Consider the following 25,964-nt stretch of genomic DNA (forward strand, 5'->3'; position numbering starts at 1 on the left):
TTGTCCAGAACTGGTCAGAACCTGCTGAATACCACCTCTGTCAGGATGGGTTTGGGAATTATGGGAGTTGAAGTCTCTTCCTTTTGAAGTGGCCAAGATGAGATACCCTTCCCTACACGTTTCAATATCTATGGAGATTCTCAGTCATCCAGGTCCTTGGTTGTCCCAAAGATGTTTTTCCAAAAGGTAACTGGACTTTCTTGGTTTGTTTTCTCTGAAAACGTTTCGCTTCTCATCCAAGAAACTTCTTCAGTTCTAACCGAGGAACATAACAACAACAACAACAACAACAATAACAATATCTGCCGATACATCACACAGTCCTAAACGCTTGGGAAGTGTTCGACTAGTGATTTGGGATACAAAAACCAGCATTGGTTATCTCGTTTGTTGTGTATACTGTCATTTTTGTGTATAATAATAATAATAATAATAATAATAATAATAATAATAATAATAATAATAATAATAATAATAATAATAATAATAATAATAATAATAATAATAATAATAATAATAACAATAACAATAATAACAATAACAATAATAATAACAATTATAATAACAATTATAATAATAAGTCAATGGTATTTGTGATGCATTTTTGAATGTTCAGTTGACTGAATTTCATGTTTAATGAATAAAGTATATAATAATAACAATAACTTGGAGGAGAAGCGAAATGTTTTCAAAGAATCAAAAAAAACCCCCCGGCAAAGTCCGGTTGCCTTTTGGAAAAGCATCGTTGGAAGGAACTGACACGTTCGAACAAATTCTAGAGTTTTTTGCCCCACCACTCAAGCCTTGTAGTTCCCCCCGCTGGCCACAAGAGGGCGAACCCAACCGTCCATGCTTTCCTTCGCTGGGGAAAGACGCGGGTTTCTTTCCCCCCCCCCGAGCCTCACGTGACCTCCGATCATGTGACCCGCCTTTCCGTTTAATATGGCGGCCCCCTTGAACTGTATGTCACACGTCCCAGGCGCGGGGCTCGGAGGTCTTGCCCTCGCCGCGGTTTTGGGGGGGCTGCTTCACTGCTTTGGGGGAGTTCATGGCAGCGCGGGAGGCTGGTAAGGAGGCCGAGCCAGGGGAGGGGAAAGGAGGGTGGGGGGCTACCTAGCAGGGCTGGCGGGGGTTGCTCCTCTTCCGCCTTACGCGGTGAGCGTTTTAAACGGCGGCTTTTCGTGCTGACAAAAAAATAAGGCGATCTAAGGCCTGTTCTGCGTTGCTAAAAAGTATAGTTTATAAAATCTTTGCAGGGGAGTCAGTCTTTTGCCCCGCAGAAAAATGGCTTGAGCTACGTTGTTATTTTAAAACTGCTTTTCCTGGGCATGGGGTGTGGGTGTTGTTGTAATGTATGTTGTAATAATAACACTATGGTACACATGGAGTATATAAGAAGTGGCTCCGTGGTTGTAAAGTTTGACAACCCTAAAGAAAAGAAGAATCAGGGGCGACATGGTAGCAGTATTCCAGGATTTGAGGGGCTGCCACAAAGAAGAGGGGTGGGGGTCCATTTATTCTCCAAAGCACCAGAAGGCTAAAACAAGAAGCAATGGAAGGAAACTAACCAAGGAGAGAAGCAACCTGGAATAAGCATAAACTTCCAAACAGTGAGGACAATTAACCAGTGGAACAGACTGCCACCAGAAATTGTGGTGCCACTTCTGCCGGCACGTGAGAAGTCGCCCGGAAGACCCCCCCACTGCACATGCATGTCTGCCCCCCCGCCAGCCATTTGATTGTCGGGTATCTGCCATGCAGGCGCAGAGGGAGATGCGTGTGTGGGAGATGTGTGTCCATGCGCAGAGGCCTGTGGCCTGCGGGGAGGGGGGGTTGCGTGCGCATGCACACAGGCGTGCGGTGCAGGGGTGTGTGTGTGTGTGCAGGGGGTGGGAGGAGTCACGCACATTGCATCATGGGTGCAGACACGCGGGCACCCACACACATTTTGGGTGCAAAGGGGAAAAGGTTTGCCATCACAGGTATAGGTTCTCCTGCTTGAGTAGGGGGTTGGACTAGAAGACCTCCAAGGTCTCTTCCAGCTCAGTCTAGTCTCTAGTCTGATCATATCAGAGGTGGTATTCAGCAGGTTCTGACCACTTCTGGAGAACCGGTAGCGGAAATTTTGAGTAGTTTGGAGAACCGGCCAATCCCACCTCTGACTGGAGATTTTACAGTCTCCTTCCCCTGCCACGCCCACCAAGCCACGCCCACAGAACCAGTAGTAAAAAAAAATGAATCCCGCCACTGAGTCATATATTCTATTTCTATTTATTGTTAGTTTTATAGCACACCTTTATTTGGTGATTGTTCTATGACAGTATATATAATTCTCCGATAGCCTATCTTCTCCTTGTGTGTTGGGTTGGGTGGGGCTGGGAGAAGGACTGGCCCAAAGTCCCTCAGCTAGTTTTCATACCTAAGGGAGGACTAGCTGTTTCTTGGAGTCTAATCCAGAACTTTAATCACTGCACAAAACTGGCTTTCTATAACAGTGGCGAATAGAATAGCCCAGTTAAAAAGATGGGGTTTTTGGTCCGGAGGGGGAAAAAGAAAGACAAATCAAAACCTGTCTATTATGCTTTTCTTGCTACGGGTAGTCCTTGACTTATAGCCTTTTGTTTACTGATTGTTTGAAATGACAATGTCACTGGAAAAAAAGTGATTTATAATTAGTCCTCATACTTATGACCATTGCAGCATCCCCATGGTCATGTGATCAAAATTAGGACACTTGACAACTGGCATGTATTTATGATGGTTGCAGTGTCCCAGGGTCATGTGATTACCGTTTGCAACAAGCAAAGTCAATGGGGAAGCCAGATTCACTTAACCATGTTAGTAACTTAATGTTGTGGTTAGCCAGCAGCAGGTGCAGACGGCTGAGGAGAGCGAGGACTCAGATGAGGGGCCAGGACCATTAGGGAGTGGACTGCTGCCTTCAGGGATTGTGGGGGCTGGCAGCAGCGATGAGGAGGTCCCCGAGGAGCCTGTGCCAAGTGCGCGTGTGCACAGGGCTGTTCATAGGGAAGAGCAGCTGCAGCAGCACGGGTGACTCAGGAGTAAGGCTTCAAGGTAATGGCCCCTCCCTTAAGAGATAAAAGCCAGCTGTGAATCAGACGTTCTTTGCAGGAAGCAAAAATGTTTTGAAACTCAGCCTCGTGGACATTACAGTGTCTTAAGTTGGTATTTGGAGACTCTTGTGAAATATTTCTTATCTGCTATTCTTGGCAGCCTCATACAGTTTTGGCAAGGCTCATGCTTATCAAAGTTAATTAGTTTGCAGCAGCCTTTTAACTGGGGATTCGTAAGAATCATTAAAAGGTTTCTGTTCCCTTTGGTTCGTGTTTGTTTTATTGGAAAAGGGTTTGGGCCAGAACACTTAACAACTATTACTGACTTAGCAACTACAGGGATTCTCTCAACAGCTGTGGCAGGAAAAGTGGGGCAAGGCTCACTTAACAACTGTCTTACTTAGCAACAGAACTTTGGGGCTCAATTGTGATCATAGGTCTATGGCTACCTGTATTGGCATGGAGACAACATCAGATAAACCCAAAAGTGCTTTTTTTGTTTTCAAGAGGCAACTGGACTTTCTTGTTTTTCTTGGAAGACGTTTCGCTTCTCATCCAAGAAGCTTCTTCAGCCGGTCATGACATTATGCGAAATGTCTTCAAAAAACCCCCCCCAGAAAGTCCAGTTGCCTCTTGAAAAAGCACCTTTGGGACAACCGTGACCTGGATGGCCGAGAATCTCCCTAGACAACATCAGATAAAGTCATCCACTCGTTTTCTTCTGCCTGAATCCGCCCTGTTGCTTTTCAACTTTCAGGAATTCTTTGAACGATGACCTCTTGCTGCCCTATCTTCCTCCGCAGCATGGCCCACAGCACCACCGTCGCTACGTCCGAGACTGCCAGGCTCTCTTGCGTGGCAATGCGACTCATGAAACCTGGCCTAGTGACAACAGCACTGCCTCCCCTCTGGCTGTTACGTACACGTTTGTTTCGGACTTCCCACCGCACCATCCAAATCGGCGCCGGGTGTACGGCCACTTGACGATGGTGCGAGACCCTCTGAGGACTTTTTCTGTCCTAGAGCCCGGGGGGCCCGGCGGCTGCCATTTCCACCGCAGAGCTACTGTGGAAGAGACCGTGAGCCGAAGTCAGTGCCTTGTGGCCCAGAATGGGGGCTATTTTGATACAAAGACTGGGGCGTGTTTAGGGAACGTTGTCAGCAATGGGCGGCTGGTACAGTCCTCTGGGGGAGTGCAGAATGCTCAGTTTGGTATCCGGAAAGATGGCACTTTAATCTTTGGGTAAGTCTTGGCATTCTCTCTCTCTCTCTCTCTCTCTCTCCCCTCTCCCTCTCCCTCTCTCCCTCCCTCCTTGGCATCTCTCTCCCTCCCCTCTCTCTCCCTCCCTCTCATTTCTCTCTCTCTCTCTCTCTCTCTTACTATTGCAACTACTTGTTTAATGACTACAATTGAGACAGGCATCTGGATTCTTAAGTGAAGCAATTATTAAATGAAACTGTGACTCTGCTTCTGATTTTTTTTTTTTTTACTTTTTCATCCTTGACTTACAACTTGTCTTTTTATGACTGTTTTGGCATTTCAGTGGCATTGGGATGGGTGCTTTATGATCCATCTTTTATGAAGAATTTTGGCCTTCATAAAATATTGCCCCCCCCCCCCCCACCCCAAATTACCTGACTGCATTTCAGACACTTAACAAGTGGCTCGCTTTTATAATCACTCGCAGCATCCTGCAATCACATCACCACAATATGCGATGTCTTCTGGCATATTTTTTTTTTGCTGGGGGGCTTGTTTCTGGAAGAATGGGTTTGCTTTGCTTAGTGACCATGTGATTTACTTAACAACCGCAGTGATTCGATTTCCGCTGTCAAAAATGGCCTCGTCGTGTGAGTGCCTCAACTTACAGCTGGATTTCTACTTCTAATTGTGGTCCTAAACAGTAAATTGGTAATTGGTAATAATCGCAAATGAAGCCGTCACTTCCCTGCAATTTTCTTAGTCTGGTTTTTGTTTTGTTTTTTGGCTTGTCTCTTCCAGCTACCTCTCCGAGGAGGAGGTCTTGGCTACCGAGAACCCATTTGTGCAGCTTGTCAGCGGGGTGGGCTGGCTTCTGCGGGATGGAGAGGTCTACGTGAATCAGAGCCAGGTGGCAGAATGCGACGAGACTCAGGAAACAGGTACCAAACTGAAGGTGCAAGCTCCTCCCCCACCCCCTTGAAGGTTCAGGAGAATGGTTCTAAACCAGGGGTCCCCAACCCCTGGTCTATGGACCAGCACCAGTCCGTGGCATGCCGGACACCGGTCCACGCAAACAAGCAAAGCCCTATCCCATGGGATTCAGGCAGCAGATGAAACCAGGCCCCTTCCGGTCTGTGGTAAAACCTCTTTCCATGGAACTAGTCCCTGGTACCCAAAAGGTTTAGAGCCACTGCTCTAAGCCATGGGTGTCCGGCCTTTAGACTCGCCAGAGTTGGGATTGAGTGAAGAGGAATTGTCTTGGGTTGCACGTAAAATGTATAAAGATCACATAACGATGATGATAATGATGTTGTCCATTGAGTCGCGTCCAACTTTGGGCAATTCTACGGGCCAGATGCCTCCACGTCTTCCCAATCCTGCACTACTTCTTTGAGTTGTTCTGTGCTCTGGCTGGGGAACAAATTTCACACCTCCCAGGTGAGGCTGGCAACCCTGGGTGGATGTTGAGGAGGTCTTGTGCGGGGGAATGTCCAAACTTGGCAGCTTCTTTAAGGCTTGTGGACTCCCAACTCCAAGAGGTTTTGCTGATTGGGGAATTCTGGGAATTGAAATGCACAAATCTTTTTAACGGTTGCTAAATTTGGAAGCTCTGGGTCTTATTGGTAGGTTGAAAAAAATGCCTGGTGGAGTGGACTTTTGGCCAGTCTTAGAACCATCCTTTGTCCAAAGGCAATTCATGAGGTTGCTTTTCCCACCCAATTTCTTGCAAGGTGGGTTTTTTTTTCCCCCAACTGCTTTAGTATAGCCTTCTTCTTCAGTTCATTTGAGAAGGGGCCTTCTTTTCGATATATTAGGATACAATAATAACCGGCTGCTAATTTTATTTTCCAAGAATAATTATAGCCCGTTGGAGCATGATTGTAAGTCTTGAGCATCAGTTTTCCATTGGGGAAAAAAAAAAAAGAATTCAGATGATTAGAGACCTGTTGTGTGGCAAGGAAGATGGTAGTGGGCAGCCCCACCCCCAATAAAATCAAGCCCAGACTTACCAGGGCTCCCCCTAGGGTTACCCCCCCCCCCACCCCCAAGTTTGTCTGCCTACCAAACATGAGGAATGGAAGGAAGGTATACAGATAGTTCTTAACATAGAACCACTTGCTTAGCAACCCCTTGAATGGCACTGAACAAACATTGCTTGCAATCAGAACTTGCAAGCATGACCATTGCTGCAGCATGGGGTGGGTGGGAGTGTGATCAAAATGTAGGTGATTGGCACCCGGCCTATGCTTAACGACGGTTGCTGTGTCCAACAAGCGAAGTCAGTAGGAGAAGCTGGTTTCGCTCAGTGCCCACATGATTTACCGAACAAGTGCAGAGGCAGAAAAGCTTGCAAAATTGGGCGTGACTCATTTAACAACTTCCCTTGCTTAGCAAAGGAAAATTGTGGTTATAAGTTGAGAACTACCTATAGTATTAGAGCAAGGGTCTTCCAACTTGGCAAGTTTAAGACTCGTGGGCTTCAACTCCCAGAATTCCTGAACTAGCATGACTGGAGGAGGAATTCTGGGAGTTGAAGTCCACAAGCCTCAAAAGCTGTCGAGTTGGAAGACCCCTGTATTAGAGGTTGGCTTAGCTTAGTTTTTCCTCCCTTCTCCAACCCATCCATTTAGGTTTTGGACCTGATGTCCTCCAGATCTTTCAGGAAGTTCCAAGATGTAAAGATGTTCCAAGATGAAGACCAAGATTGTTGGGGGCAAGAGGCTGACTCTGTAAAACCGCTTAGAGTGGGCTGTAAAGCAGTATATAAGTCTTAAGTGCTATTGCCAGTTAATTTAGTAGTTGAACTTCAAAATTGTACTCTTTGCTAGGTCTCTGTGTCCAGAAAGGATACGATAAAATAAGTCTTCCAGGCTCCTTACACGTCAAGTCGTTCCGCAGTAGGGAAGAACTTTGGCTCAAGCCAACCCACCCTCTTGTCTTGGCTGCTTGAAACATCTCTCTTTTCCCCCCCCTGGCAGGGACTTTTGACACTTTTGTCAATATTGTGTCTGCCAGGACGGCTGTGGGGCATGACCGACAAGGACAGCTGGTGTTGTTTCACGCTGATGGGCAGTCAGGCGTCCGAGGGTACGTCCTGTGGCTTGGCGAAGCTTTTCCTACAAGGGAGATCGGAGGGGGAAAGTGTCTTCTGTGTTCCAAAGGTTGAGCCAAAGAAAGAGAAGTGGGTGCCGGGTCCCGAGTTGTACCATCACACTCAGCCAAGCCCACGGTTTGTGGGCTGAGTTGCCCTGGGCTGGGTTCAGGCATCGCACTAAATCGCAAATCGTGGTTTAACAATCACAGTTGGGGGTGGGGTGGGGTGTTGCATAACCAGCTAAGACCAAACAAATGAAATTATGGGATTGTATAGAGATGGACGGGCTAACGATGAAAATAAAAGACAAGAGAAGATTCGATTTATTATAGGTCCTGGGATGAGTGGTTTAGAAATAAAAAGAAAATAAAATGGCAATTAGGAAAAGAATGAGGGAATATGTAAATATACCATGGAGAAGATTGAGATGCAGGGATAAAAGATATTGATTTATAGGAAGAGTAAGATGTAATGGTAAAGGAATAAGTAAATGCATATACTGAAAAATGTGAGGAGATGCAAAAGATGTCTTGATGTTGATAACAATGTATAAAGTTTTATGTTTTTAAAATTTGGGAACTTAATAAAATTTATTTTTTAAAAAAAGAAATTATGGGAGGCCCCAAATTTGAGAAATTTCTAGCCTTAGACCTCTTAGGTCAGGGGTCTCCAACTTTGCCAACTTGAAGACTTGTGGACTTCAACTCCCAGAATTCCTCAGCCAGCTTTGGAAGGAATCTAGGAATCCTGATAGCTTTGAAGGTTATCAGGAGCTGTGAATGAGAACGTGGCTTGAGCGTTGGCTACCAGGACTCACATCCCCAGAAAGACCCGAATCATTGTTTAATTGGGGTAGTTTGTTTTTTCTTTTCTTTCGTCAGGTTCTTATAACCATCTCTGTTGCTTGCCACTGTAGCCTGAACCTCTGGGAAATGGCGGATTTCCTGAAGGAGCGCGGCGTTGTGAATGCCATCAATCTGGACGGTGGGGGATCGGCTACTTTTGTCGTCAACGGATCTCTTGCTAACTACCCTTCGGATCACTGGTGAGCATCCTCTGCTGTCATTTTTCTGGACTAGCCCCGATTTGCAGGTGTTTTGAGTTGCACGTTTTTCTCTGACCAGGAACCACAGTGAGCTTCGCACCTCATGTTAATGGCTGTACAGCGATGCCCAAGGAAACAATTTGGTTAGAAATCGTCCTTTTGGCTCTTGCCCCCGTTCTCTGCAAGTTCTATATATATATAAAAGTGAAATGCCACTCATGCATCATCACAAAATCTCCAGAACCGTAAAACCTACAAACTTGAAATTTGGCACGTATGTTCCTCTTGGCTTCTAGGTGCTCACTAAGAAAGGATTGTTCTAAACGGCCATCAGAACATTAGTATTTTGTATATTATTATTATTATTATTATTAACATGCTCTGATGCTAAGGAGTTCTACTCCCTCTCCCCACCTGAAAAGAAATCTCTTCCAAATGCAAAACACCAGTAGAGGAGAGGAGTTTCCGTTTCAGTTTCACAGCACCAAGCAGCTTTAAGTACAGAACAGTTGAGCTAAGCCACGCCCAGGCTCCTTGCTGTCTCCTTGCTCACACAGCAAATACTGTTTTAGTTTCCAAACAGCCCTCAACTCTCTCACACAATGACAGGACGCTAGCCAGGTAAATACCAATGGATGCTGCTAGGCAGAGGCACAATATTTTCCCCTTATTTTCCTCCCCAAAAACCTGAGCCCAACCACATAGTTTTGTAGTGAAGCATGGGTATCAAGCTAGTAATTGAATAAAACCACCCCTCCCAAGGCACTCTCTGGTTATTAGTGGCCCAGAGTTTGCATTGGGCACTCCTTATCGATAGGTTGCAGGTTCAGTTGTGGCTTTGTCATCTTTTTCTGTAGTGGCTGTGGATTTTATATATATATATTTTTTGTGTATGTTTCATTATTTTTAATCTTGCTAGCCACTTAGAGTTATGGATGTGAGTTAGCAATAGCACTTATATTTATATACCGCTTCAACGGTGCTTTTACTGCCCTCTCTAAGCGGTTTACAGAGTCAGCCTCTTGCCGCCAACAATCTGGTGCCTCATTTTACCCACCTTGGAAGGATGGAAGGCTGAGTCAACCTTGAGCCGGGTGGGATCGAACTGCTGGCAGTCCACAGAATTAGCCTGCAGTGCTGCATTCTAATCACGGAGCCACCACGTCTCCTGAGTTAGAGGGCAGTATAAATTAAATAAATACATTACCAACACATGCCGAGCTTGAAGAGAAGGGGATGCGGCTGTGTTTTTAATTCCATCTGTCCCAAAGGTGCTTTATCAAGAGGAAACTGGGCTTCCTGGTTTTTCTTTCTTCAAAAAGAAAGAAAGTCCAGTTGCCTCTTGGAAAAGCACTTTTAGGACCAACCGTGACCTGGATGACGGAGAATCTCCATAGGTAATTCCATCCACCTTTCCCTCTCTCTCTCCTTTCTTCCCAGCGTACTTGACCCCACCTGGCGCTGCCCCCGGAGCATTTCGACCGTCTTGTGCGTGCACGAGCCTGCCTGCCAACCTCAAAACTGCAGCGGGCACGGGCACTGCACGCTCGGGCGATGCCACTGCCACGGAGCCTTCTGGAGCGGGCCAGCCTGCGACGTGCTGGACTGTGGCCCTTCCAACTGCACTCTTCACGGAATGTGCACGGACGGTAAGGGCCCCCTTTTGGAAGGACGCAGGTGCAAATGGGTCTCCCTTTGGGGGCTGGGTGAGGAGTGCCCGATGTTTGAAGGGGCCCTTTGGTCGTTGCGAATTGGCACCCCTTTCTCAGCCTGAAAGCTTGCAGATCTGCACACAAACCACCCTACAACAGCAGAAAATAGGTTTCAAGGTGTTTCATGTCCAAGTCACAAACTTCCCATCTGGCAAACAATCCGGTTTGGAAGCTTCTGCCTTCCAATGCTATTTAACACCCACCTAAATGCTCCTATCTCCTGTACTCGCCCCTAATTAGCCCCTTAATTACCCTTTAGGTCAGTGATGGCTAACCTTTTCAGCTTGGTGTGTCGAAAATCGGGAAAAAGTGTAGCCTTCCTCGGGTCGTGGGTCACTTCAAGAAATATCAATAATTTGGTTTATGACGGACTGGGCTGGGGTGATCACACAGGGCTGTGAAACTCGTCTCCCTGGTCTCAGGGCTGCAGGTGCAGGATGTGGGGATCGGAAGGCCACCTTACAGGGCTGTGAACCTCATGGATCTCCTTTCCTCCTGTAGCATTCCTGAGGTAATGAAACTGACAAACCTCAGTTTATGGCGGTTAAAGCTGGTTCTCTGCTGCAAAGATCTTGCGGCAGCGGTGACACCACGCCTCCACGCAACAAGCAGGGAGCAGGGATTGGAGCAGAGCACAGGCAGCCTCTAAATGTGCAGGTTTTCCCCACACCAACAGGCGTGTCAGTCAAAGTGCCTCGGCGTGTCACGAGTGACACGCGTGTCATAGGTTAGCCATCACTGCTTTAGGTCATCATCCGGTTATACATAATAGGTTCATTGTTTCCTATCTTTGCAATCTATCCTTCGCCTATGAACTCTACCTACTCGCGAGTAAACTATATACCCAGATTTCCCCCGCCCCCCTTCCTCCATCATCCATTGCAGCACCACAGTCAATTCCAAAAGCCGCAAAAGGACGGGGTTTCCCGGATTCCCTCTCTCGTCCCCATCGACCATCCCACTCCGCCGATGATGCGTCGGACTCAGCTAAACAGTCCCAGAAATATATATATAGTGTCAGGCTTCAGCGGCCCCTGCGAACGTGCTGACGGGCTCAGTTTATCTATCAGCACGAACGGAGCCCGACACCCTTGATTTTTTGAGGCTGGGCGCAGAACTCCAAGCTCTGAAAAATGATGCTGCAGTTAACAGGGAACCTGGTTCTAATCCTGCCCCCGTATCCCTTCCCGTTCTCTGATCTTACTGCATAAAGTTCACCTTGTCTCCTCTGTCCCTTCCTTTATTGCAGTGGGATGTATCTGTGATGCCGGTTGGACTGGTGAAAACTGCACCCAAGGTAACCCTCTTTCTCACTTAACCATCCCGGCGTTGGGTTGTTTTGCTGGGGAAGCTGCTCTATAGAAACGGAGACCAAACCTCACTCCCATCTTGCACAGATGGTGTTACCTAGTTGGGTAATGAAATGTCTGCCAGAAACCAAGATCTCCACAGTTCAATCCCTGAGTGACAGAATTTCTCTTCTGTTGGATAAGAGAAACGGTCAAGCAAAATGCCAGCCTTAAGCATCACCCCCAAATTCTTTCCAAATCCTGGGTGTGTGTGTGTGTGTGAGGTATCTTGTCACTAATGAGTACCATCAATTCTGCTGCCTCCTGGCTTCCCACCCATAATCCTCACCATGCTTTCCCTTCTTCCTAGCTTGCACCAATGGTTCCTATGGGGACAGCTGTGCTCAGAAATGCCTGTGCCGCAACGACGGCAAATGTGACCCTGTGCACGGATCCTGCACTTGCCCCGTGGGCTTCCAAGGAATCTTCTGTGAAGAAGGTGCGGGATTTGGAGCTGGTTCTTTCAAAGGGATAATAAAGTTATTCAAAATCTCTCTCTCTCTCTCTCCATCCAACCTACCTATCTATCCACCCATCCATATCTATCCATCTATCCATTCATCTATATACCTATCATATCTGTCCGCCTACGCACGCATCCATCCATCCATCCATCCATCCATCCATCCATCCATCTATTGTATCTATCCACCCACCCATTCATCCATCCACCCATCTATCCATCCACCCATCTATCCATCCACCCATCCATCCATCCATCCATCCATCCATCCATCCATCCATCCATCCATCCATCGATTTTACTTAGAGCTGCAGTGGTGCAGTGGTTAGAGTGCAGTATTGCAGGCTGACTCTGCCCGTAGCCTGCAGTTCAAATCTCACCAGGCTCAAGGTTGATTCAGCCTTCCCTCCTTCCGAGGTGGGTAAAATGAGGAGCTGGGTTGTTGGGGGCAAGAGGCTGACTCTTGTAAACCACTCAGAGAGGCCTGTAAAGCGTTACGGAGTGGTATATAAATCTAATCGCTATTGCTATTCTCATCCAAGAAGCTTCTTCAGAACTGTTTGAAAGAACCTCTGAAGACCTGGTTCTGCCAGTTGGCCTGGGTGAGGGGAATTCCACGTTGGAGGTGGCTGCTGGCTTATTGACAATTTCACCTCCCCACTCCACTTGCTCTCTGCTCTCCACTCGTCCATCTTCTCTGCTTATCCTACTGATGTATCCTAGTCATGTTCCTTTTAATTGCTTCTTTTACGGGTTCTATTATTTTACTTCAGTTCTGCTTATGCTCCTTCCCTTTTCTTCCTTTTTATTATTGTAAGCCTTCCAGGAACCCCCACAGCATGAGATAGGCAGCAAATAAATTTAGCAAATCAAATTAAAATTAAAAATGCCTCGCCTATAAAAAGCGAGCAGCTGTGGGAGGGGAGGAGGTCATGTCAGCTTCAGAGATGCTAGATTTAAACATGCCTTTTTAAAAAAAAAATGGGTTAGAAGTGGATAGAAAAGCTGTTTCTGGGTAGAAAAGTGTATAGCAAAAAGCAGGAAGAGGGTTTGGTGTTGGTGTGATGACCCGGTGTGTAACACAATCATAACAAAATCCGAAATGTAAATAAATGTCATTTAATGCCTCCAACTTGGCCCCACTGTTCAATAATTCTCAGTTCGAGATAAAACAAAAATAGTCTTCAAAAGAAAGCAATACAGTCAGAACTCAATGACCAGATAAAGGTGAAATAAAATCCCAAACAAACTACAATGAAGGAATTTCCACAACGGACCAGGATAAGTAATTATCAACTTCAAGGAGATAACAAGGCACAGTCTGTTGGAAGGACACCAATCAAGATAACTTCAGCCCAAAATAAAACACGCTTTGCTTCTGGCAACACTGTGTTTTAACCATCTCTCTTATACACTATTCTGCTGCAACCAATGAGGGAGATCATGGCCGCTTCCTCTCTCGTAAGCCAAGTTGTTTCCTTCTCCCTGCTTGTCCCAGGATGAAGAGGGGATGGGCCTGGTTCTTCCTCTGACTGCCCAGCTGGCCTCTGCCCCTCCCTAGCCTCCTCCACAACCTCCAGAGCCACACCTCCACTCCCTGTCAGCTGTTCCTCCTCTCCCTCTACCAAGGGCATGACAGTTTGTGAGGATGGCATCTTAAGGCAGGCTGGGCATGACTTCCAACTCCTTTATCCTTCCTTCTTGCTGACTTATTAGCATGTAACATCTGTTCCTTCATTGTTTTGTAGACTGCCCTCTCGGACGATACGGACCTAACTGCCAGCATCCCTGTCAGTGCCCAAACCAGTGTTACTGTGATCGGAGGACGGGCAGCTGCAATATTTCTCTAGACTCAGCCGTCCTGGATAAATTATCTAGAGGTACATGCTTTGCGGAGTCCAGATTGTAGAGAGAGTCCTTAGAAAAACTGAATCATTTTGAGGTTCTATCTCGTTTTTGGTCTCTCCAGATCAAGGGGTGTCTTGGTTTGCAAAGCCCAGAAGGCAGTTTTCTCTGGTTGTCTTTGAGGGCTGTTGCCAATCTAGGATTAGCCAAGTTATGATTTGGATGCAGAGTTAATAGAACGGTCTTTAGGATCACGAAGGCAAATTCACTTGAATATGTTAAGGAAACTGTCCTGGCATTAAGAGCAGGAAGTCCTTGACTTATAATTGTTCATTTAGCGACCATTTAGTTACGATCACAAAAAGCAACTTAGAACCAGTCTTCACCTATCAGAAGTAGGCCTTGATTTAGAACTGTTCATTTAGCGTCTGTGTGAAGTTACAACAGCACTGAAAAAAGGACTTGTGACGGGTCCTCATGCCTACAACCATTGCAGCATTCCCCACAGTCACATTTGCGACCTTCCCAGTTGATTTCTGATAAGGTCAATGGCTGAAGCCAGATTCGCTTAGAACTTAACTATTGCAGTAATTCTTAAAAAAAAATCCGATTTTTTAGGCCAAAGCATTTTGAAAGAATACAATAAATTTTGTAAATAAAAAATGGTGACAGTTCGCAAAGATTACTAGGTGCAAATAGAAATACATACTATTTCCATAACAAGGAAGATAAAGCGGGAATGGTTAAATAGATTATTTTATTTAAAGAGGAAAATATGTTCTTATAACCGATTTTGGTTTTGTTGATTAGTTTTAGTTTACTTTATTGTCATTGCACATCGTACAGCGAAATTAAATACCATATTCAGTGTACTACACAGTAGAATTCAATAGAGTTACCGCTCTGGGATAAAAGCTGTTTTTCAGCCTATTTGTCCTTGTTTTTATTATCCCGTACCGTCTGCCAGATGGTAATAGTTCCAAAAAAAAAAAAGGTGCCCAGGATGAGAAAGAAAGATTTGGTGTGAAATGGCTAGTTATGTATTGGTTATGTATTCTAGTTGTGCTAGAAATGGCTAGTTATGTGTAAAAGCAAAAAAATGGAAGTTGGAGTGTGTTTATCTTGTACTGTGCTAGGAAGAGTTGAAAGTCAATGCCCCCTTTTCTTTCTTTTTCTCTTCCCCCTTGTATTTCATACCCCCTTCTTCCCCATCCCTTTTCCCTCCCTTAATATCCTATTTTATTTTATTTTGTATTTTATATAATAACATTTTAAAAAAACCAATTGCAGTGATCCACTTAGCAAAACCATGGTTGAAAATATTGTAAAATCGGGTGTGATTCCCCCTAACACCTGTCCTTGCTTAGCGATAGAATTTCAGCTCCCAATTGTGATCGTACATCAAGGAATCCCTGTAAACCAGGGGTGTCCAACCTTGGCAACTTTAAGACTTGTGGACTTCAATTCCCAGAATTCCTCAGCCAGCAAATCTGGCTGAGGAATTCTGGGAGTTGAAGTCCACAAGTCCTAAAGTTGCCAAGGTTGGACACCCTGCTGTAAACGGAGCCCTAACGGATCACTTTTGCACCAAACGAATGTGTTCACGCCAAAGGCTGGGCAGGTGATCGATTTAGATTCCCACACAGAAAGGCAGCTTCATTTGTCATCCAGATCAATATTCTTTTGTGGCTCGGATCGGAACCAGGAAGTAGCATCTCTCTTCTCACTTCACCTGGTTTCTTTTCTGCTTTTTTCCTTTTTAGCTGGGCTGTGCCTGCTACAAGCTACCTCAAAGGAAGAGTTCCTTTTCTCCAAGTAAGTTTCACGCTTTTTTGCTCGCCGATAAAATTTCCTTGCACGTCCTTGACGGTTTTTCCTGCCTCCCACGGAAGTCCGGGTGGAGGGAAATAACAGCTCCAAAGAAGACCCCCTTTTTGGAGCTTTGGTGGGCTACAACCTTTAAGGCTCCCTCTGCCCCCGTTCGTTGAACCGTGGCTTGTTCTTCGTAGGAAAGTCTGGGTCGCAATCAGCCTGGGTTTGCTTGTCCTGCTTTCGCTCAGCGTGCTGGTGAACGTCAGACTGGCTCTCCGCAGCACCAACCAGCGACACGAACACGGCCAGTACATCTCGGTCCCCCTGGAAGAGATCAACGGTGGGACCAAAGAGTGCATTCCGCCAGCAGCTTGGGAGGAGGACGATCCCACCGAGGCTGCCTGGGACACGAACCTGACCGAAAGCGTTCATCTGCTGTGATCACGAGAGGTTCTCTTCCCTGGAGCAGAATCCTCACCGTTCTTCAGTGTAGTTTTTGCTCCCTCGGTCGCCATTTTTCCTCGTTGCCTTAACTGGAACCAGCGGCCTCGGAGAGGGGTCTGGAACTCTTTGGGTTCCCAAAGAGGGAAGCTTCTATATTTGGTTGGAAATACTTTCTCCCGCCAAGTTTTGGAGAGAAGGTGAGTGAATGTCAGTCACCAGAGGTGGTCATCTCCCGAATGCTTCAACTGAACTGCACAGCGGCGTCTTCCGCTTGAAGCGCTGTAGAAGATTTGATGATTTGGGAGACGGGAACAGTGGCGGGATTCAATTTTTTTTTTTACTACCAGTTCTGTGGGCGTGACTTGGTGGGCGTGGCAGGGCTTGGTGGGCGTGGCAGAGGAAGGATACTGCAAAATCCCCATTCCCTCCCCACCCCACTAACCTGCTTTCCAGCTCCGTTCTCCTGTGCAGGGCAACAAAAGAAGACCCAGCCAATCAGCTGGGACTCGGGAGGCGGAGAAGAGATGGGGGTGGGGCCAGTCAGAGGTGGGATTGGCCGGTTCTCTGAACTACTCAAAATTTCCACTACCAGTTCTCCAGAACTGGTCAGAACCTGCTGAATCCCACTTCTGGATGGGAAATGGTTTTTTTTTTTTTTTTTTTGAGGATTCTTCTTGCCCGAAGAATATAAAATCCGATTTTTATGTCAGCTCTTTCCAGTCTCTGTTTTGTGTGGAGAGGAATGCTAGTTTTATTTCATAGCAAACACTCTCCTTTTTCGTACTGGATTTGCCCTTGGACTGCATAAACAACTGATTTTTAAGGCAGCTTAGAGGTTTTTAAGTGGTTTTTTTTAGAGGATTGTAATCAACCCCATCATTGTTATCTATTCCGGGTGGACTCTTAGAGGAGTCTGTGCTAGCCAGGAAAATTGCATTTTTCTAATAGCTGGGAAGCCTCTATTCTTTGCTTCCAGAACAGGCTGCAGAGAATGGAAACCCAGGGAAAAAACTGTTTTTAAACACAGAACCTTTGAGAGATATATGGTGGAGCTTTACAAGCTGGCTCTGAACAATTTCAGTATTTGAATAAAAAAAAAAAAGTCTAGATGTCTCTACCCTTCCAGAAGATTATTTAGCTCTTAAAAAGGATTGTGAGCCAGCCACAAACTCACACTAGAAGTGTCTGCCAAGTCACTTAATTGTGGCTGCCTAGTTCTTGACTCTAGCTACACAAAATGGCTGTTTATTTGGACTTATTCTCCAAAGCACCAGACGGCAGGACAAGAAGGAATGGATGGATTTGGGAAGCTCATCCAGCCTAGAACCAAGGAGAAGTTTTCTGAGAACAATTAATCAGTGGATTAATTAATCTTGCCCCCGGAGTTATAGTGCTCCATCCCTGGAGGTTTTCAAAAATAAGACCAGACAACCATTTAACAAAGATGGTACGAGGTCTCTCTGCTTTGGGCAGAGGGGTTGGTCTAGATGATCTCTGAGGTCCCTTCCAAATCTATGATTCTATGTTTATGTCTTACAGAGAGGAGCCTTTGGGTTTATGAATGATAGGATGTGGCTCATGACTGTGTAATTTATATGCTTGTTAAAGGACTGTGGGTTGCCTTTTTTTTCTTCCTCTGCTTTTGGAATTAACAATTTGGAACCCAAAAACGGCTTTTCCGGATGATTTAGCATACCCTTCAACGTAAGCTTCTATCGATCCAGGTTTTATCGGTTGAAATAAAGAATGATATTTCTTTAGCCCAGCGTTTCTCAACTTTAAGCGCTGTGGACTTCAACGTTAAACTGTTCATGACTGTGGCTACGGAATTCTAGGAATTGAAATCCATGTATCTTAAAACAGTAGCTCGATACCCCGTGCTTCGCTACGAAACTATGTGGCCCGGCTTAGTTTTGGGGGAGGAAAATAAGGAGAAAAAAAATCTGCCTCTGCCTACCAGCATCCATCGCTATTCATCTGGCTAGCGTCCTGTCAGTGTGTGAGAGAGTTGAGGGCTGTTTGGAAACTGAAGCAGTATTTGCTGTGGGAGCAAGGAGACAGCAAGGAGCCTGGGTGCGGCTTAGCTCAACTGTTCTGTACTAAAGCTGCTTGCTGCTGTGAAGCTGAAACTGAAAGTCCTCTCCTCTGCTTGTGTTTTGCACTTGGAACAGTTTTCTTTTGAGGTAGGGAAAAATATTTTCTTAGTGAGCATCTAGAAGCCAAGAGGAACATAACGTGCCAAATTTCAAATTTGTAGGCTTTACGGTTCTGGAGATTTTGTGATGATGCGTGAGTGGGATTTAACTTTTATATATATAGATTGCCAAGGTTGAGAAACAATGCTGTAATGCAGGGGTGTCCAACCTTGGCAACACTTTAAGACTTGTGGACTTCAACTCCCAGAATTCCTCAGCCAGCTTTGCGAGTTTGGGAGTTGAAGTCCTGAAGTCTTAAAGTTGCCAGTTGGACACCCTGCTTTAATGCATAATTCTGAACATGTAGCCAACACGGGGCATAAAAATGATCTGCGCTTGTATATATGTTTGATATTTGTAGATCCATTTTTATTCAGCGGGTTTGCACTAATATTTTGGAATTTATCTGCCAAGCTTCTTAAATTGCATTTTTTTTTCCTTTCCAAAGTGATTTATTTGATGTCAAAATACTTGATTGTATGTTTTACTCTCTCTTGCTGATTCAAAAAAAATACATTGTCTTTTTATATTTTTTTCAATGTATAGAAGAAAATAACCAGTGGAAAAGGTTTCTTTGGTGAGATTGTGATCCTGGATACTATAGTTTAACAAGCCAGGATTCCTAGGTTAAAAAACAAGTAATGCCACTAATTTTATTCTGCAGGCTAGAATAACAGGAAATACAGAAAAGGGGTTTACTAGGTTGCTGATCTTTTTTTATCAGAGATTTTTGAGGGACTTATGCTAATCTCTTAAAAAGTGTTTTTTAAGTAATATATTTGAAAAGATGAACATTTTCTTAGGATAGCAATGGGACTATCTTTTAATAATATATTTTGAAGCAAAAAATTAATTCTTTCTGAGCCAGCTTTTTTAATGCACTTTGATCTGTATTTCCTTTTTGTATTTATGGAACCCTCAAGTGAAAGTTTGAAAAGTAAGAGTATTTAAAGTCCCTTCTAGAAAATAAAGCCTCGAGGAGAGTTTGCTTTGTGATTTATGTGGGAATAAACTTTTTTACAGAAATAAATTCGTATTCTGCTTGCTTCACTCTTTGCTTCATTGTGGTTTGGTGGGCCAAAATGGAAAAAAAAGGGGGGCACTTTCTACTTTAAATAAAATGGGAAGATTCCTCCCACCATCCAGTCAGAAGCTGAAGGAGCTTCTTGGAGGAGAACCGAAACGTCTTCAAGGAAATGGCAACTTCAAATCTCAACAAATAAATGCTCTGTCTTACATATTGGCAAAAAAATCAGAAAATAAAATACAAGCTGAATAGTCAAGATCTTGTTGATGACCCAAGCTCTGTAAAGGACCTTGGAATACTCACCTCTAATGATCTAAGCCCACTGCAACTACATAGCCAAAAGGCATTAAGAGTTGTTAACCTAATCCTACGTAGCTTTTTCTCTGGTAATATCACACTACTAACCAGAGCATACAAAACATTTGCTAGACCAATACTCGAATACAGTTCATCAGTCTGGAACCCACATTACATATCTGATATTAGCACAATTGAGAAAGTCCAGAAATATTTCACAAGAAGAGTTCTCCACTCTTCTACTCGTATGTAGATATACCTTATGCCACCAGACTTGAAATTCTAGAACTAGAAAACCTTGAATTACGCTGTCTTCGGTCTGATTTAAGCATGGTATATAAAATCATACATTGCAATGTCCTACCTGTCAATGAATACTTCAGCTTCAACCATAACAACACAAGAGCACACAATAGATACAAACTCAAAGTTAACCGCACCAAACTTGATTGCAGGAAATACGACTTCAGCAATAGAGTGGTCAATGTCTGGAATACTCTACCCGACTCTGTGGTTTCTTCCCCAAACCCCAAAAACTTTAACCTTAGACTGTCTACTATTGACCTCACCCCTTTCCTAAGAGGTCTGTAGGGGCGTGCATAAGCGCACCAACGTGCCTACCGTCCCTGTCCTACTGTTTCTCTTATTCTTTTATTTTTCTTATATGTACCCATTTCATGTATTCACAACTATGTATACACTTATATTTATTATCTTGTAAACAATTGGCAAATCAAATAAATAAATAAATAAATAAATAAATAAAACCAAAAAAGTCCAGTTGCCTCTTGAAAAAAGCATGGGAAGAGGAAATTTCTCATAGTTCTACGTGACTGACTCACATTGGCTATAGCAACCTCCTTCAGTGACTAATCAAATTCAAAATAGATCCAGTCGGTTTCTTGCAACCCTGACTGAAGTGGCAGCCAAAAAAAAACTTGCCTTGCAGAGTAAAGTTAGTTTTCAGCTTTGACTTTTTTGAGTTTTGCTTTCAGCAAGAGGCAATTCTTTTAGGATTGAACTGGATTGTTTTTAGACTGCTGCAGAAATGGAAGAGCAGCTCTTTGCTGTGTGACTTGCTCTGAGTCACAGTGACGCAACCACAACGCTTTAAGAGTCTGGGCACTCCCAAACAACTTCCAGCCCTTTGGGGGGGGGGGTGTGTGGAATGGACGCAAGACGCAGAAAGCTTGCCCTCACTCAGATCCTGATTCTTGCCTGCCTTTGTCAGCTGTACATAAAAGGCCTTCTGAGCAAAACCGTTTCTGAACAAAACAGAAGCATTTAATGAGAATTAGCATTAGCAGATATGGGGAGCAGGTTAGGAAGCAGCCCGCAGGACGGAGGTAGAGAAATCTGAATTGGCCATCATCACTTCCATCTTTCTTTCTTTAATCCATATCTTTAGAGAAGGGGGGGAAAAACTAAGGAATATTGATCGGCTGTTTCCAGAATAAAGGAACTGTAAAGGAAAAAAATAATAATAAACTGTCAAAAAAATAAATTAAAAAAAAATCTGTCAAAAAAAAGTCTGCTACTAAGATTGTTGGCCAAGCAGGCACAAAAACAGCCAGGGAAGTGATTGAAGCCTGGGAAACGGGCTCCTGTCAATCAAAAGGAGTGCTGATTTACCCCAGCTTATCAAGTACCTATGAGGTGAGGGCTTGGCAGCATAAGGAAACAACATCCAACGACTTAATAGGCAGCTATCAATTCCCACTCTACATCTAAAAAGCCACACACAATAGGCACCATATAAGTACCACACACAGAATAGACCAAAGCATACACAGAAGTTCCCTCAGGATGAGCTCCACTACAAGCTCAGAAGACAAAAATTTTGACTGACCCAGTTTGGATGCTGTCCAAAAACCCAAGGTGATGGGTGTGACAGTGGAATCTAATCTTTATCTATTTTTATATTTGCCATCCATTAAAAATGGGTGAAACTTTGATCACATCTTTCTGACGGCCAGAAATCTTGATTTTTCCAACTGTGCCCTGTAGACACCTCTGGGGTTGGTGATACAGATAAAATGGGGCTGGTTTTGGGGGTGGGGTTGTATGAAAGAGCATTTTGCTGAATTGTCTTAACTTCTGGAACAAGAGAAAGCGGCAGAGGTTGAACACATAAAACTATTCGTTTATTTGAAATTTTAAAAAATTTAAACAAGTCCAATTCTTTTCTTTCGTTATAAATTACAAACAAAAACAAGTGCAATGTGAATGTTGTTTCTTCTGTTGTTAGAGGCCGAGGTTAAGAAAGGAAAGAAATACCTGTTGAACTGCTGGTATCAGATCACACTACCTGAGGAACAAACTTGTGTTTCGTGCATTCTAAAAACAAAACTCATTATCTTTATAAATTCTGAGTATCAAACGAGCCTGGAAAGTTCCTGATCTTTAAAATACATTCTTTAAAAGGTAAACCTGTACTTTTAAAGCGTACTCAGCAGTTAACCCTCAGCGGTGTTTCTTTTTCGTTTTGTTTTGTTTTAAAATCGCTTTTTGTGATTCTGTTAGTGAGAAAACCGGAGGCATTCCTTCTCAGCTAAAAGTTCACTTGAAAGTGTAACCAGCAACTACAAAACTATAAAATCAAAACCGAGTTCTGGGAGAGGAGGAGGAGGATGATGATTTTTTTAAAAAGTTATTTTCGTTGTAGAAAAATATGTAGAGAAATATACATATATACATTTGACAATGCTATTAAAAAGAAAGGGAACAAAACCAACTGCAATACAACAGACCTTCTCTGGGCCAGACACTTTAGCTGAGGTTGGCATATTACTTAAAATTCACACATTCTTGTACGGGACATCACAGGTATGGAAATCGGTTATTAAAATCAGCGGCTTGGCCCACTGATTCTGAAAATCACCCCACTTTTAAGAAGGAGAGATGCCTGGAGAGATGCCACCTGCCAATCTCAGAGGTGATAAAGAGCTCTCTTGCAACTGTATTGGGTCAGAGAGCCAGTGAGAATCAGCCATCTCCCATAACATCCGACCAAGACTTTTTGGCTCATGTTTCAGGCGGCCCGATCAAGCTACTTTGCTGAGCTAAAAAAAAAAGAATGAGACAAACTTGAGTTTTCTGTGGAAGTATTAGGAAGCGAGGCAATTTAGACTTCATCATGACTACAAATGCAAAGAAATACGTTACAGATAACCCTCGACTTAGGAGGGATCCCCAAAAGGCACTTAGAACCTGGATTCGAAGCTCCAACGGTCACTCCCCTCCCGCAGTCGCATGATCACATTTTGGGCACTGGCCAACCAGCCCATGTTGATGGCCATTTGCATTCTGTGGTCACGTGATTGCAATTTATGACTTTTTTTTTTGCCGAAAACTAGAATTCACTTCCAGTTTCCAGCAAAAAAAAAAAAGCCCATTGCAGATAATGGTATTCGTTTAATGACCATGGATTTGTTTAACAACCAGAGAGATTTGTTCAATGACTGTCACAAAAAAAATGTAATAAAATCAGGTTGGTCACAGGATAAGCTGCTTAACGACTGGCATGACTTACGACCAAAATTGTGGGCTCAATTACAGTCATAAACCAAGAACCATCTGGAACCTAAATGTCTATGGAGATTCTCAGTCATTCAGGTTGTCCTAAAGGTGCTTTTTCAAAAAGCAACCGGAGTCTGTTTTTCTTTGAAGGGGTTTCGATTCCCATCCAAGTGTCTTCTTCAGGTCCACATTTCTTTGCAGTAGAACTGAAGAAGCTTCTTAGATGAGAAGCGAAACCCCTTCAAGGAAAAACAAAACCCAGCTGCCTTTTAAAGTACCTTGGGCCTACCTATATCCTACAAAGAAGGATCCTGAAGCCTAAATAGAAGGGGAAGAACTTCTTCCAAATCCTGCAGGCTCTAAATTGACTGTTATCATCAGCAGCAGCAGAGTGTTTTACTGGCCGGATGCCTTTCTTGTCGCCAGTGCTAAGTTTTGTAGAGCAGATATATTCTCATGGTGCCCAGACAGAGAAATACCTGCCTCTGCCTTGGATCAAAATCACAGCCTCCTGATTGTGAGGTGAGAGCTTCACCTCTAAGCCACCACACCATTCCTCTGAACTGACTCCTTATGCTCGTGGCTAAATCCAAGCTGACTGGGATTCAAGTGACAGCTCAGCTCTAACATAGACACCTGCCTGACCCCCGCCACCCTGAATTTGGGGCTGTTCCCACTTGGGGGTTCGAAGTTGCAGCTGGCCCATGGTAACAGGAGATGAGTATCATCCCAGGGTTCACAAGCAACTATCATCTGGCCATGATTCCGCTGGACATCAGGCCAGGATGAGGCCGAAGAGGATGGTCTCCTTTCACCTGCTCTGGACTTCCCACACCAGGATCTCATTGTAGGAGGCTGTGAAGAGGCGTTTCCCGGAGGGGGCAAATCTGCAGAGGCAAATGGTGTCGTTGTGGCCCGCGTAGTCCTCCGAGGTCTTTGTTGCGCGATCAATCAGCCTCAACATCCGTTCTGTGAGGCAGAGAAAGGGACTGGCTAAGAGAAGGTACATTTACAGTTGGGCGGCCTGCTGAAATGGGGTAGAACTACAGGGAAAGTAAAGCAACAAAGATAGTCCAGTAGCGAAACAAATGTGACTTGCTCATCCAGTTTTCATCTCTGGTTCTGTCTCTAATCCTAAGCACTAAACACTTGAAGAAGAATGTGATGTCTGAAGCTCTTAAACGGATGCTTGAAAGAGAACAAACTATGCCTGGCTGTCAGGATTCCAGAGATTGCCCTAATGAAATCATGAGCCTTGAGCCAAGTTTCAAAAGAATCCAGAAGATTGTCTGAAGCCAACTCTGGCATACGTAATTTAGAGTCACCTGTGATGCTGTTTCTCCCCTCCTCCCTGGGTGTATCATAAGTCAGATGCTCCAATGAAGTACATTCACGGGCTGGGTGTCATCAATCACATTCTCCAATTAAGGGATTTTGCGGGTAGAAGATCCAGTAACTTAGTTAACAATCTTTTAAAGATAATGATGGAATGTACTTCTGGTTTTAAACTGCCACCTTGCTCCTTCAGATTTCTTCCCTCCCCTTGTTCATGGCAACTCAAAAATAGGCATAGGAATGCTTTATGAGTTGACACTGGCATTCATCGAATTCCCTGAAAGCTGATTCGTTGGCCCCCATGCTCTCATTTCTTGAGCGTTGGTAATACGCTGCTAACACCCAGGGGTGGCTTGCTTGCTTTTGAGAGAAAATGACGCATAACTGTTTAACCTCTCCAGATACGTACCGCTGAAGCCAACAGCTATGGTGCAGGCAACTGGAGACAGGCTGAGTGAAGTGGCAAAGGAAGGCAAGGGAATCTTCTCGATGACCTACATGATGTGGGGTATGGGGGAAACTCATTTAAAAAAATCTGACATTATCTTGGTTAGTTCTTTGTCCTGTTCTTCTGAGGTATTTCTTCCCCCATTATAAATCTATACTCTCAATCTTTTTTTATATAAATAAATATACATGCACATATATGACACAGAGGAACATTACAGTCCAGTCCAAATATATATGACAAAACAAAATGAACCTTGTAAGTTTACAAGACAAATGGCATAAGGAACAAAGCTGTTACAGAATCTAGTAGTCCTAAGGTAGAGGCTTCAAAACCTCCTCCCAGAGGAGAAGCAACAGAAACAGATCGTAAAGTGGGTGTGTGGGGTCTCTAACAATGTTTTGATCTCTAAGCACATAGCGCTTATAAGCAGTTTCCCTGAAAAAAGGGAAGTGAGCCTCCTACAATCTTCTCGGCTGTCCTCACCACTCTCCATGGGGACTTTCTATCTGAGGTGTTGCTGTCACCAAATCAAACAGGGATGCAGTTTGTTAAAATGCTCTCAATTGTGCCTCAAGCTTCTCTCCAAACCTGAAGTCTGAACTGGTCTCCTCTAGCAACACATACACCCCACCCAGATTCAACCACCGATTCCGTGATGCAGCCCCTGGCCAAGACAAGACACCACATACCTGTTTCTGCTGCAAGCTGTAGAAGAGGATCTCTTTCTGCAACCCAAAGCCGACGTAAGCAATAGTACTTTTATCCCAAGGGCAAAACGCTGCCAGGCTAGGAGGTAGGGGGCTGGGAATCTGAAAAGGGAAAGATCCATTATTGGACGAGTGCATGGAATCTGGAAAGAGCCATGATGATGGCACAGTGGTGCGAATGCAGTAGTCAACTGTCCCACTAGGTTAGACAGCAAAATAAACTCCTGGGACAGAGTTTTTAACCAAGACCACAACTTTACTGAAGATTCCACGTGGGTACAAAAGCAATTCTAACAATTTCACACGAGAACAGCATAGGAAATCTTTCCCTTTTTTCCTCCTGGACCCCCCATTGCCTATTGTTAACCACTTATTTGCACTCTCTTTGTTT

The 25,964-nt window shown here is 44.4% G+C and overlaps 2 protein-coding genes across 6 annotated transcripts in view; one reads left to right on the forward strand and one right to left on the reverse strand.

The window, feature by feature from the left end:
* The first annotated feature begins 905 nt into the window (after positions 1-905).
* On the forward strand, positions 906-18,393 carry NAGPA (N-acetylglucosamine-1-phosphodiester alpha-N-acetylglucosaminidase). Its single transcript, XM_026686777.2, has 11 exons — positions 906-1,067; positions 3,832-4,317; positions 5,077-5,216; positions 7,257-7,365; positions 8,289-8,417; positions 9,858-10,066; positions 11,379-11,426; positions 11,789-11,917; positions 13,690-13,821; positions 15,550-15,601; positions 15,796-18,393. Exons 1-11 carry the CDS (start codon positions 943-945, stop codon positions 16,037-16,039), a joined length of 1,803 nt encoding a protein of 600 aa, XP_026542562.2. The 5' UTR covers positions 906-942; the 3' UTR covers positions 16,040-18,393.
* Positions 18,394-21,683: 3,290 nt separating this feature from the next.
* WDR90 (WD repeat domain 90) overlaps positions 21,684-25,964 on the reverse strand; it is a 62,104-nt gene continuing 57,823 nt past the window's right edge. For 3 of the 5 annotated variants that reach the window (XM_087973161.1, XM_087973159.1, XM_087973158.1), the window contains 4 exons: positions 25,556-25,675; positions 24,825-24,909; positions 23,896-24,049; positions 21,684-22,623 (listed from right to left, as the gene is read on the reverse strand). In XM_087973161.1, the coding sequence (XP_087829287.1) occupies positions 22,611-22,623; positions 23,896-24,049; positions 24,825-24,909; positions 25,556-25,675 (372 nt within the window). In that variant the 3' untranslated portion in view covers positions 21,684-22,610. Of the gene's footprint in view, positions 22,624-23,891; positions 24,050-24,824; positions 24,910-25,555; positions 25,676-25,964 lie in introns of those variants that run through there. The other 2 variants (XR_015750856.1, XM_087973160.1) reach the window with 2 other exon arrangements.

This window comes from Notechis scutatus, chromosome 12, assembly GCF_049901735.1.
Source record: "Notechis scutatus isolate UNSWTSFEM ecotype Mainland chromosome 12, rNotScu1.2, whole genome shotgun sequence".
Classification (NCBI taxonomy): domain Eukaryota; kingdom Metazoa; phylum Chordata; class Lepidosauria; order Squamata; family Elapidae; genus Notechis; species Notechis scutatus.